General features: G+C 43.0%; 1 protein-coding gene across 2 annotated transcripts in view; it reads left to right on the forward strand.

Moving 5' to 3' along the window:
- LOC138293366 (FRAS1-related extracellular matrix protein 1-like) overlaps positions 1 to 14,075 on the forward strand; it is an 892,846-nt gene that overhangs the window by 550,241 nt on the left and 328,530 nt on the right. For both annotated transcript variants that reach the window (XM_069232561.1, XM_069232560.1), the window contains exon 25: positions 9,292 to 9,706. In XM_069232561.1, the coding sequence (XP_069088662.1) occupies positions 9,292 to 9,706 (415 nt within the window). The remainder of the gene's footprint in view (positions 1 to 9,291; positions 9,707 to 14,075) is intronic.

The raw sequence follows: 14,075 nt of genomic DNA on the forward strand, positions 1-14,075 counted from the left end.
AATTCTGAATTCAGCAAGGGGTCAATTTTTGTTAATCCTTCATGGTTTTCCCAAAGAAACTAAGGACCTTATTTAGAGTTTGGTGGAGGAGATTATTCCATCACAAATGAGAAAGATATCCTGTCTGGCATATTACAATTCCATTATAGCCTATGGAAATTGTAATACAGTGGACAGGATATGAGTCATGTTTGTGATGGAGTAGCCTCTCCGTCAAACTTTAAATCAGGCCCTACGTGCTGAACTAAAATAAAATTGAAAATTATGAGAAAAAAACATCCATTTGTGATAACCTTTTGTCATGGTGGCCAATTTACAAAAGCAGTTTACCATTACATCTGCTAGACGCTTCTGGTTGTGGAGATATATAGGGTTTGTGGATTTTGCAAGAACTCGTGGAACCCAGAGCCAATAACTTAGATACATCTTGCAATGGTTTTTTACTGTGTACCTGGTATAGAACACTTTTGATGATAGAATATAAATATTGAAAAACAGGTATGAAGGAAACCTATGTACCTCCAAATCGGGCACATGATATGGAGTTTAGAAGTAATGGTTACTTGCACATCTCTGAATTTGGGAATACCCATACTAACATGTGAATTAGAGGGCATTTCTCAAAATGTCTTATTTCTAACACACTGGCTTACATTTGGAAAGCACCAATGTAGGGAAAAACAATTGGCAATAGCACTTGTTCTACTGCTCTTTGTTCCTGTAAGTCTCCTGATAAAAATGATAACCTCACTTATCTGGGTAGGGCTAGTGGCCTCAAAATGAAAGGCTCCAAAACGCAACAGAAACACATCACATTTTTCCACTGAAAAATGACATTTTTGCACTGTGCCTAGCTGTAGCTTTTGGGCCCTAGCTCAGCTGGTACCTAGAAAAACCTAACAAGCCTGGTCATTTTTTAAAACTAGACACCTGGGGAAATCCAGGCTGTGGTGACTTGAATGGCTCCTACTAGTTTTTCCTAACCAGAAGCCCTTGTAACCTCAAACTTTGACTGAAAACATATATTTTCATCACATTTCTATGATAAGTTCTTGAATCTGCTGGGAGCAACTAATTTCCTACAACCCAACAACGCCCAAATCTCACAATAAAAATGGTACCTCACTTGAATGAGTAGGGCTAGTGGTGCGATCCAAGAGGTGCCAAAATGCAATACGGATACTTTACATTTTTCAATTGAAAATTGACATTTTTTAGTTTTTGTAGTGAGCCTAGCTGTAGAGTTTGGGCCCTAGCTCAGCCAGCACCTAAGGGAAGCAAGCATACCTGCACATTTGTGGAATCTAGACACCTGGGGAAATCAAGGGAGGGGTGACTTGTGTAGCTACCACCAGATTTCCCTACCCAGAAACTCTTGTAAACCTCAAACTTTGACTAAAAAACACATAGGGGGTCATTTCGACCCTGGCGGACGGCGGTGAAGCGGCGGTAAGACCGCCAACAGGCTGGCGGTCTAAAAAATGAGATTTTGACCATGGCGGTTACAGCCATGGCCAACCGCCGCTTCACCGTTCCGCCCGCCCGGGGCAGAGACGACCGCCGTGCTGGAGACCTGGGTCTCCAGCTCGGTGGTCTTCACTATACCGCCGGCGGTATCACAACCCGCCTGACCCGGCTTACCGCCATGGATTTCATGCGGTTTGGGACCGCCATAAAAAATCCATGGCGGTAAGCTCTATCAGTGCCAGGGAATCCCTTCAGTGCCAGGGAATCCCTTCCCTGGCACTGATAGGGGTCACCATCACCCCCCACCCCCACTCCGACTCCCTCCCCTAGCCCCCCCACCACCCCTGCCACCCCCCAAAGGTGGCAGGACCCCTCTCCCCACCCCGATCCCCAACATTTCTACACACATACACACATACACGCACGCAGGCATACATGCACTCATTCACATACACACAACACCCTCGCATTCATGCACGCACTCACATGCACCCTCAACATACACACACGCACACCCCCATGCATGCACACAACACTCCCCACCCCCCTTCCCTAACGGACGATCACCTTACCTGTTCCGGTGATCCTCCGGGAGGGAACGGGACCCATGGGGGCAGCTCCGCCGACACCGCCATGCCAACAGAACACCGCCACAGCGAATCACAGGACGTGATTCGCAGGGCGGTGTTCTGTTGGCGTGGCGGTGGAGGTGGAGCTACCTCCACTTCCCCTCCTGCCGCCAGTATGGCTGTTGGCGGCTCTCCGTCTGTAAAGGGACGGATCGCTGCCAACGGTCATAATGGCACGTGCGGAAGACCGCCAGCACTGGCGGTCTTCCGTACGGCGGTCCCTCAGCGGTCTTCGGAAAAGACCGCCGAGGTCGTAATGACCACCATAATCTTCACATTTCTGTGATGGAAAGTTGTGTAATCTACAGGAAGCAAGTAATTTCCAATCCCTCAACATTTACCCCAAACCTCTTGATAAAAATGGTACTTCCCTCATTTGAGAACGGCTAATGGGCGCGACATGAATGTCGCCAAAACAGAACATGGTCATATCACATTTTTCCCTTGAAAACTGACCCCATTTTTGCAATGGTCCTAGCTGTAGATTTTGGGCCCTAGCTCAGCTGGCGCCTAGTTAAATCTAGCAAACCTGCATGTTTTAAAAGCAGACATCAGGGGGAATCCAGGATGTGGTGACTTATGTGGCTCTCACCATGTTTTCCTACCCTGGAGCCATTGCTAACCTCAAACTTTGAGTAAAAAGCACACATCATTCTCACATTTCTGTGATGGAAAGTTCTGGAATCTGCAGGGAGTAACTAATTTCCTACCAGCCAATATTTCCCCAAATCTCCCAATAAAAATGGTACCTCACTTGTGTGGGTAGGGCTTCTGGCCGCTACATAATAGGCACCAAAAGGCTTCATGGAGACATCACATTTTTCCATTGAAACCTGACCCTTGTTTTGCAATTTGCCTAGCTGTAGATTTGGGGTCCTAGCTCAACCGGCACCAAGTGAAACTTAGCATACCTTGACATTTTTTAAAACTAGACATCTGGGGGAATCCAGGGTAGGGTGCTGTGTGTGGCTACCACCAGGTTTGCAAACCTCAAACCTTGACTCGAAAACACACATTTTCCTCACATTTCTGTGAAGGAAACATTGGGAATCAGCAGGAATCCACAACATTCCTTTCACTCAGCATTTTCCCACTTGTCCCAGTAAGAATGCTGCCTCACGTGTGTAGTTGTGCCTAATGCCCGCGACAGGAACAATCAAGCTAAGGTCAATAAATGTCCCTTTGCGAGAACTCCTATTGATGTCAGTTTGATCCATTCCTGTACCAAGCCCAACCACACAAATGAGGCAGCATTTTTATTGGGACAGGCGGGGAAATGCTGGGTGGTAGGAATTTTGTGGATTCCTTCTGATTCTGGAAGAATATGCCACAGAAATGCAGGGAATGTGCAATTATTGCCAATTTGTGTGGATTTCAGGACCCTGTGGGTAAGAAAACTTTATGGCATCCATGAGAAGCTCAAATGAGATACCAGATCACAAATGTGGTCCGGTCCCAATGTTCACAGTGGAAGAGAAATAAATTCTCCATTTCAACAAAAAAACTTTTCAACAAAAACTTTTTAAACCAAATGCACAATGTGGTAATCCAACAAATTTAATGACAGAACCGTCTTTGGAAAATCTTCACAACACAATAGAACTTGTGCTTTCGCGGTTACTCAGGGTAAGATGCTGGGAATTTTATTTTATCATGATTTGCACTTTTTCCATCAGGTATAGTGTTTGGTGTTTACATTATGGTATCTTTTTATGATGCAGCGTTTCACTTCAGCAGCAGCCACTGTTCACAGAGTAGCAGAGTTTTTCCTGTAGTTGTCTGTGTTCCAGGTACTGACACATTTGGTTTTCACTGGTGATGAGTTTTTCAGATTTCCTTGAGTTGCTTTGGTTTTAGTTTTCATCATATTGTTTGTTTTTGAATGGATGTTCTGTATTTCGGTTTGACGTCACATGAGGCTGCTGATCAGTCAGAATATAAGTGAGACTGAGCACGGTGTTGGGCATACATGTTTCGCTCATTCCATGCGTTGCATGATTCTGGTACAAGGGTATTCTTTTTGGTTGGGAACTTTGGATGTTTCTGGGGGTCATCCGACGGGCACAGTTGTTAGTATAGGGGCACTTTTTTCCGTGAATTGCTTTGCTGCACTTGGGATGTTACAAGTATGGACTTTTACATTATGACTGCTGTGTTGTTAGAGGGTTGGCGATGATCATGAGAATGCATGTATGAGGACAGGCTTGAGGGTGGGTTAAGTCGCTGTTTTGGCATGTATGCTGTTGAAAACTAACCCCTCTCTTGGTCCCTTGGTTCTGTGTTTCTTTTTGTTTTCTTTGATTTTATTAGCTCACAGCATTACCCCTGAAGAGGGGGACATGCAATCCTTAAATGCGTTGGGTACCAACGCAGATCTGGAATGCTGTTTCTGCCATGAATGTTTCAATCAAGGGCATTTCATTATCAATATGTGTGCTGTAGCTAGATGAAATATTATCAGCACAGATTCAATTGGATTGTAAGATTTCCCAGAAACAGTTCTGTCATTAAATTTGTTGGATTACCACTTTGTGTATTTGTTTAAAAAGCTTTTGTTGAAAAGTTTTTTTGTTGGTACAGATTTATTTCTCTTTCGCTGTGCACATTGAATCCGGACCAGATTTATGATCCTGTTTTTCATTTGTATCACTGTAACGTGCAATTGGCATGGCACTGCCCCATGCAGCATGCAATAACTGAAGAACATTAGTTGGATGTTGATTAGTGTACACTTATTCTCTGTGGTGTGCAGGTCACATCTTTTGATTATCCATGAGAGGCACACCACCCTGTACTCCACTGGGTGTCTAATTTTCTGAAATGTCTAGGTTTGGTAGGTATTCCTCTGTGGCTGCCGAACCCAGGCCCAAAAACTGCAGCTGAAACTGAACAAAAGTAATCTTTGAATCTGGAGAGCAGTCCTTAATGACAACAAGCAATAAAGGCTAGAGCAAGGTTGACCATGGGCCAGGACTTGTGCCCCTCATTACCTGGCATGGAGATGGCCGCAGGACAGGGCCTGTGCCCAAACTCCCTGCACATAAGCAAAGAACAGTAGGAGGTTGGGTGCAGGAGCTGGATGTCATTATAAGTAAGGATTTTAATATTTTGAGGGGATGCAGGGAGTTCTGCAGTCCCTCAAAGACTACTGGAAAACTACTGAACAGATTTATATCAAATCACAAAAATCACTCTTTCTTGACCAAGGTCCAGCTTTCTGCCAAATTTGATGTAAATCCGTTCAGGTGTTTGGGTTGTAGCTGTGTTTAACGTTCCAATGGGAAAAAATGAATAGGTAAAGCACATTTGGAGACCCCTTTTTTTCTCAGCCCTTGCATGAAAGCGCACCCTGAAACTTTACAGGATGGAGCTGAGGTGGAATAACTTTTTACTTCGAAAGTTTCATTGTGGTTCATCAAACAGCACCATTTTATCAGTGAACGAATTGAATTATTTGCCATTAGTTTGTAGGGGATATAATTTTGGTATTTTGAGTCCCTGTCTCTATTGTTTTCTATAGGAGTGTTTTGCAGTATCAGCAGTTGATTTACCACAAGGCTGGGCTGGCTCATATTTGACCCTGTTCTGACACTATTAGGGTTTGTGCACAGCAAAGAGCATGTCCCCTCTCACTGCACTAGTGGGTTCTGTAATAGCTCCCTTTTAAACTTACTATTGAAAGCCTTTCTTGTTATCTCACCTTCCCCCCCCCCAGGCTTCTCTGTATGTTGTTTAATGTGCTGTTTTGTTTACACATTGGGCCTTGCTTTTACCAAGGCTTCTTTAAAACACTCCGCTCTAGGCCATGTGTTAATTTAACTCATTTGCATAATAACTGAAACTCTGCACACCTTTCAAGAACATGTGCAGCATGTGAGGACCACACCCAGCCCTGTCTATAAAAGGCAGCCCCCGAGCCTCACACAGTGCTTGTGCTCGTCTACCTCCCGCTTACCTGAGGACAGATCCCTCGGCGCTGGCACTCCTGCTCTCTACAGACTTTCATTGGCTTCAATGGGCGCAGCTGCTGGCTCTTCCTTCTTCCGGTTTCCGGTTCCTCCTTGCCTCAGCCTCTCTCCTACAAGCAACCTGCAAAAGAGAAAGAAGACAAGGTTACACTGATCAGTATCTCTTGCCAGCAACAAGTAAGTGCAAAACTTTTATTACCTGAAAGAACTTTGACAACAATTTCTGAATTCGTGTATAGACAATTTGAAACAAGATACCTTCCACGAACATTGTGATTCAAACTCTTTGTTACAAGAATACTTTGCGGAACTTTGTGAGGCAAACAGTAAATCAAGGACTTGCACAAATTACATGCTGTATTTTGACGTAAAAGTACAGTATTTGTTTTATAAAAGATTCTGGAAATATGGGAAAAGTGAGTCTGCTATTGGGAATTTAGGCTTTAGTTATATTAAGATGAATGTTTGATATTGGTAATTCTGATAACGGTATTTGTTTAATGTTTTAGAAGCTTTAGAGTAATAGAAAGCACATCCCAGAGCAGTAACACATTCCAAACCTGGAAACTAGTGACCAGGATCCAAGAGGTACTTTTAGAAGAAAATTTTTAATAAAATAAGGGGATAGTCAGGAACCCAGTTAGGAATAGGTTGTACTTATCTGTTCTTTGTTTATGTTTCATTAGGCACTAGTTTCTACAGAAGTCAGAGAGGGCCGCAGATTTGTGCAGCACTTCAACAGTGGAAACGCAAGAACGGTGTTGTCTCTTTATTTTATTTTATTTTATCCACTTCCCCCCTTCCCTTGAGCTTCTGTTCTTAGTGCACTGTTTTAAAAACTAGTGTGCTGGAACAAGCAGTTTCAGGGTGGGGTCGGATTGTCTTCAACCTCCATCAGAACTGAACAAGGACTCAGGTGAGCTGGGCTTTGACAGACACAATCAGTAACTTTGGAAATGTGTTTTTGATCTGAGCCTCAGAGACATAACAGGCTCCCCAACAGCTCTGGACGCATGTTCAGTGAGTTCCTGACCCCCAAGAGACATCTCACGGATCCTAGGCCCTTGGTGTACCTCTCAAGCTCTTAATGTCATTCATTTGGGCTCTTTCCAACCGCAAACTGGCCTTTTCGCACCAGAACTGCACAGTTTGCACGGAAGATCAGCACAAGATGCCACATGTTTATTTCTTTGCACGGCAAGTATCAATAGCCTGCATGGACCACCAACATGCAAGGCTCCAGCCCACCAGTCCATGACCCTCAGGCTGCTCCACGATGACCACCGCCAGTGACACTTTCCTTGATCCCAGCAATCCTTTTCCATGTGACAAAACTCTTGGCACAAACTTAAGAATGTAAACCTTCAGCAGGACAAATCTGGATGGTATCAGACCGGCCGGCTAGAATGTTTGAATTTGATCTGATCCAGTGTGACCAGATATCCCCAGTTGGTGCTTAATGCTTTTAGGCGCTATTTAACAGTTTATTCTTTAACAATTCATAACTCCAGTTCTACTGATTGGATTTTGTGATATCAGCCTTCTTTTATTTATTATTATTGTGACCTGGTGTGGTATCATTTCGTGTGGTGTTTTCGCTGTTTTACTGTTTGAAGTGTGCGCAAATACTTCACACAGTGTCTTTAAGTTAAGTCTGACTGCTCTGTGCCAAGGTACCACTGGGTTGAGCACAGGTTAAGTTGGGGTTTACTTGTGCCTTAGCCTGATTGGGATTGTGGTTGCTGCTTCACCAAGGCTCACACCCTAGTCAACCAGTAACCCAATTTCTAACACCAGCCAATTTTGTACTAATTATTCCCCATTTTGCCACTGCTCACCCTGGTCCACACATTTACTACTAACTGTATACTTACATGTACGGATATCTCTGTAATTATGACATAGAGATCCCCAGGTGAATAACTGGGGAGGAGGAAGACTTTGGCTTTAAGTTTGTGAATTGTATTTTGTACTACATGAGTAGTACTACTTTATGGACTACATAATGTAGCTTGTGACTCAGACCCTCCATTTGTAACAGCTTGAGAGACATTGAAAACTGTTGGCCTTTATATGTTAGGCTCAAGGGTGCTCATACATAAGATTTAGGGAGCATAACGGTGCTTATTGAGGTTTTATTTTGGCAGTGTAGTTTTGGAATGAGTAGGAAGGTTCATGGGACAGGTGCTGGCTAAGCTAGGGTGAGTCAAATATATGTTAGCATAGTTATAATACCCTAATGACTGAATCATTGAAGCTCAACATATATGACTTATTTAAAACATAATTGAGCATCAATTATTTTACTTGAATTTTCAATGTGCATCTAATATACTTGAAAGAAAACACTCAGCTTTCTCCCACAACATTCGTTTATCGTCTGCACATGTGCAAGTGTGTGTGTGTGTTTCCATATAATTATTAAATAATATACTGTAAGTTTCATTACCACTTACTGCATTGTCTTAAAACATTATACATGTGTATTTTTTCAAAACTCCCCCTCACTGTTCTGTGTTTATTTTTATGTGCTGTAAAGTAATATTCTTAGCACTCCAAATATAACACTAAACATGTTGCTTAGTATCTGGCTCACTCAATCAGCTGAAGCATCTCTACGAGCGTGGGCATTAACTCACCTATAACTTGCAGGTAAAAAAGAATAAAATCTCAATTGTCAGCATAATATGCTTCACTCTGCCTTTCTATAAGCTCAGTAGGTTTAAGTATGCTTTGTTGGGACGGTGACAACAAGAGAGATAACTGTCTGAGCAGATTTGATTGTGTTTGGCAACCTTTCAGAACTGGTCTCTTTGTTTAGACCAGTGCTTCCCAAACTTTTTAGAACCACAGCCAAATTTTTAGAACGACAAACTTTCGCGACTCACCTACCTTTAATGGAACGAGATGGGGTGATTTTTTTAATGTAACTAAAGCATTGGGTGGTAGCGTATTGTCATTTACAGGCAGCACATTTTCCATTGAAATTGTTACTAAATTTGCACAGACACACAGTTGTACTGATCACTGTATAGCACACCTATAATAATGGGTGGAATTCCTGTTTCTGTGAATAGTTATAATTTGTGCATCCCCAAATAAGAGTATTTTGTTTTTTTCTCCTATTAAAACCTCTGTTTCCAGCACACTTCAGAATTACAAAAAAACCTGTTTCAATATAAAAATCATACAATTGTGTAATGTATATTGTTCTTTGTCCTCAACAGTTTCACCGTCAGCAATGGCTTGGAGGCTAAAGATGGCTTAATGCAGCTGGATATTGAACACAAAGACCGCATACCGCCTACATTGGTCTCTAGCAAGGGTATTCAAGTACTACAAGGAAGTCTGGTGGTTATCTCTCATGACATCCTCGAGCTTACGGATCCAGATAGTCCATTGGACAATCTTACCTATCACATTATCCAGCATCCACAGCACGGCCATCTCTTTTTGAAAGAGGTCATTCTTCAAAACGACCAATTCACCCAGATAGATGTGAACGCTAGACATCTCTCCTACAAGCACAATGGAGGAGGTGGAGAACTCGATAAGTTTCTGTTCATTGCCACTGATAAGGTCAATCATGGTTTCCTGGTGGACGGACAGCTGAGGGAAAACCCAGTGGCCTTTACAATACAGGCAAGTATATTATTAAGGAAGTTAAAAAGATCCATTTATAAACAGCACAACAAGTGGGTTTTAATAATGGCACCATATTAGCTTTCTTAATGCCTGTACATGTTTTTTTAATTTACACAATCTGAAAATGTCTTTTACATTTCTCATTTTAGAATATTGTGCTATCACATATTATTAAGGACTGACCTTAATAATATGTTATGCATTGGTAATATTCCTCTGAACAAGTTAACAGGGTTTGTTTCTCCACTTGAAGTATTGTGGTGCTTCACCTGAGATGTACCTGTGTTTCCTCTACCCCACAATTGGTGTGCCAGTTGACAGAACAAATGTAATCATGGGTTGCCTTGTTGATCCAGCGTGAGTGTGCCTGCTATATTTTACATCAGGGTCACCAACAGGTAGCACAGGAGCTTCTGGAAGCTCATCGGTATCCTGGAAGTAACTCCCTAAATTGCAAAACAGCACAGTATGGAATTCAGATGGTCTAGCCATACTGAAGAAAGTAGCTCTACATATTGCCTTATCTCTGTATCCTTCGAGGGGCTGTCTATCATGTCAATGGCAAGGCCAAATGCTTACACACAAACATACACTGTGATGGCCTGTGGTACCGTCAACATGACCACCTGTCTCCACTCTCAATTTAGCAAAGCCACATGGGGATTGATCACTTTGCAACTCTCAATCAGTCAGTCAGACAATACATTTGAAAAATGGGTCAGAAAAGAAGTGCCAGTAATAGCCAAAGTGGAGTCACTAAACCATGGACTGCCAGCGAGTGGAAGTGTGGGAAAACTATGCCTTAGAAAACCTAGTATCCAATGAGAAGCAGGATAGAGAAGATGGAGAGGTAACAACATTTTGTTCAGCTTGTGGTAGTGTTCATGGGCTCATTTGTATTTCTTTAAATGCATCTGTGTGCATGTGGCTGCATAGGTGCCCTAATAAGTATGTGCATGTGGCTGTCGTCATGAACTGTGGGGGTTAATCTCTGGCAGAATTACGACTATTCATGACATAAAGTTGGCCCTGCCATACTAGTGTTAGGTCTTGACATAGGCTGGGCATCCGTGGTCTAATTGTGGTATAACAGCTCTCCTTGCCACAGTGTGAGTATGCTTGGCTTAATTGTGGCCATGTATTAAATAATCACGACCAGTCTTCAAGTATCAATATCCATGACTGACCAGATGTGACCCTGGCATAGTAGTGGCCCTTCTTAACATGATTTGGACAGCTTTGGCATTATGGTGGGCATCCCTGGAATATGATGTAATACCTAAGTAAATGGGGCAGAATGTGTCAATGTGATGCAGTTCCTACGTAGTAGAGGATCATTTTAGCTGTGAGTATTTCCTTTGTTTTAGTGTGCATTATTTTCAGTGCTGGTCATTTCATAGTCGGGTAGAGGCATTTTATAGTGATAAAGCCGTTCCTGACATTGCTGTTACTAACCCCTGCTTATGCATTAGGGTGTTTTCATTATAATACAATATTGACTTTTCAATACTGCCCAGACAAAAAATTGTATCTAAAACATCAATTGTCATAAAATCATAAAGCTTATTTATTTAGTTTGGAGATACATATTTTCAAGGTGAGTAAATGTGAAGTTAAGAATAGCAAATCAATATTTCCATGTTTGCAGCTTCATGATATTGTATTATTCAGTGGTCTGGATATGATATTGTGGCATGACGATATTTTGGCACTCAATTTTATGACATGCATCCTTGTGGCCAATACCACTCATCCTTCAAGCTGTGGTCATTATTTTGATTATATCTGACGTGGTCACTCTTGCAACAATATTGAACGATCTTAGTAGTTCAGGGCTATTTTTGTTGGTCACAAATAGCTCTTGGTATAGAAAAGTTTCAAAGCCCCTGTTCTACATTCTTTCCAAAATAAGATCAAATAAATAATTTATGGAAATTAGAGTCATGTAAAGCAGAACTTTTTCTAACTGCTCTAAGAGTTATTGCATCATAGACAGTTATATCCACTTCTGATACTATTCTACATCCAATCTCCTTCTCAGAAATCTGCTTTCAAGTTGGAAAAATATGAATGATAAGAAAAAGTACTGAAGATAGATTTATGAAATTCAACATGTAAGACCTGAAGATCTTAATAGACTGCAAAACATGCCCCAGGTTAGAGGAAAAACAGCGATTATATCCCCTGATAGGTTCCAGTTCCTGATTTAGCTGACAGAGAGGAAGGTGACCCAAGGAAATCGAAGTACAGGAAACTGTGGACCTCTGATGAATAGGGAAATGCACGGAGACATACGAACTGCTAGAGCAAGAATGAGAAAAGTAACAGCACTAAATACCTGAGTGTAGCAACACAGAACATCCTTTTCTTTGCAGTCTCACACAATCACAGATTCATCAATCTCTAACGTACTCCAAACTTGTATCAACAAATCACCATAGACTGCTTCTTTTAAAGCATGGTCATTTTAGAAACTAGATTGTAGTATGGGAAGGTGACTCCTTTGAAGCACGTGTGATCTGAATCAATTAAAATAGTTTTCATAACTTAATTGAAGGCTTGTGTCCTTCTTCCAGGATGAAGTAATTTGCAGTGACACCCCTCTTGGAATGGCAGACCCTTGTATATTGCGAGTGGATTGTTGGAACTGGAAGGGACATATCTGCCCTGTGTTAGGCCAGAGGTATAAGAAGGCAGTTGTTTCTGATCATTAGGAGCATCTTGCCTGATACTGATCACTTCAGTATGAAGCTATCAAGCCGAATATATATATGCAACTCCATCAACAGTTCTGTACTTTGATATATTGCTATGACTACAGTGTGTCATCAGAGGAGCTCTAGTGACAGTGTATTTTAAAATAGTACATAGTGTCTATAAAACGCTTTCCAGGATTAATACACTACTATGATTTTCTACTTTATTTGTCACTTCCTAGAAGTGATTTTACTTATAAGCGAGGACTTGGAGAATGGGACTGAGTCACAGTGTAGCGGAGCCTGCAAGCCATGGATGGAGCCTGTGGGCTGTGGACTTGTGGAGCTCCCGCAGGTTGGGGACTGGAGCCGTAGCACCGAAGTTCGACGGCATGCCAAGGAGCACAGCAGGCAGGCACACAGTGACACACTCTGCAACTGACTGGTCAGCCCAGCCCCTTTGCAGGCCAGTTTCTCTGCGTGATCCTACTCCTTGATGTCGCTCCCACCCCTTCCCTTTGCTCACCTGCTGGATTGTTTTGAGGAGGGTTAAAGGGCCGGTGCATGGATAGTGCAAGGAGGGGTGAATGGAGCCTGCCCACCGGCCCTCAGGGCTCCAAGCTCCGAAGTACATCTCACTGCTGGAGCTCAGGAAGATGGTGATGACTGGCTACCGGCTTTATCTGATGCAGGCTAGGGTGGGTGCCAGGTGCGCAGAGGCAGCCCAGTGCAGCTTGTGTCTTCCAGTGCTTCCTGCCCTCTTCTTACCCCTCCTAGCCTGCTCCCACTCACATTACCTTTCACATCACTGCTCACGAGGGACTGCATTTTCCAGCAGGACCACCATTAAATTGCTGCGGCTTCATAAGCAACTACATCTCAATCTCCCTCTGCCTAAGAACCAAAGACATGGGACCAGGTCCAGCCATTGCTCCTCAATTACAGCTGCAAATCAGAGCATTGGAAACAGGGGGTTGATGAGTGGGAGAAGCAAGGTATCCGGGGCATCAACCCCCCTGCTGGTCACCTTTTTCTGCCAGCTCCATTATCTACACCCAGACCTGTGGCTCTCAAGGCTCAAGCGGCATCACATGAAGCAACCAAGAGTCACGACCCTCGTGACCAGTTTAGTCCCCCCAGCGCATCATTTACCTACTGTCTGGTCTGTCACATAGCCATAAGTCAAATGTCAAAAAGGATTAGGGGACCTCAATCAAGGACAAGAAGTATAAAGTCATCCCCCACACTCAGAGAAGACATGCATCTTACCACCCTGCATGAAACCTCCCCCTTCTAAAGATGGAGTCGAGCCAAGCCCAAACTCGGCCCAGAAAATAGTACAACACTCAATCTTTAAAGTTTTAGTAAAACCATCACAACAATGTCCCTATGTTCAGCTGCAGCAGCCAACCAGGCTGATGGGTAAGCAGATAATGAGCTGAGACACCTGGCCATATTGGGAAACCTAGCACAACTGGTCCCAGCCTCTTCCCCTATGTGGGCTGCAAGGATTTCCGAAGCAAGCTTCACACATCAACCATCACAAGCAACAGCATCTCATTTACAGCCAAACAGCTGCCTTTGCAAAGCACCAACAACATGAGACATGGTTGTATCAACAGACTTCTGTGCAGAATTCACCCAGTTAAAAACCCAATACCACTCTGCCC

The sequence above is a fragment of the Pleurodeles waltl genome, chromosome 4_2 (assembly GCF_031143425.1).
Source record: "Pleurodeles waltl isolate 20211129_DDA chromosome 4_2, aPleWal1.hap1.20221129, whole genome shotgun sequence".
Lineage (NCBI taxonomy): Eukaryota > Metazoa > Chordata > Amphibia > Caudata > Salamandridae > Pleurodeles > Pleurodeles waltl.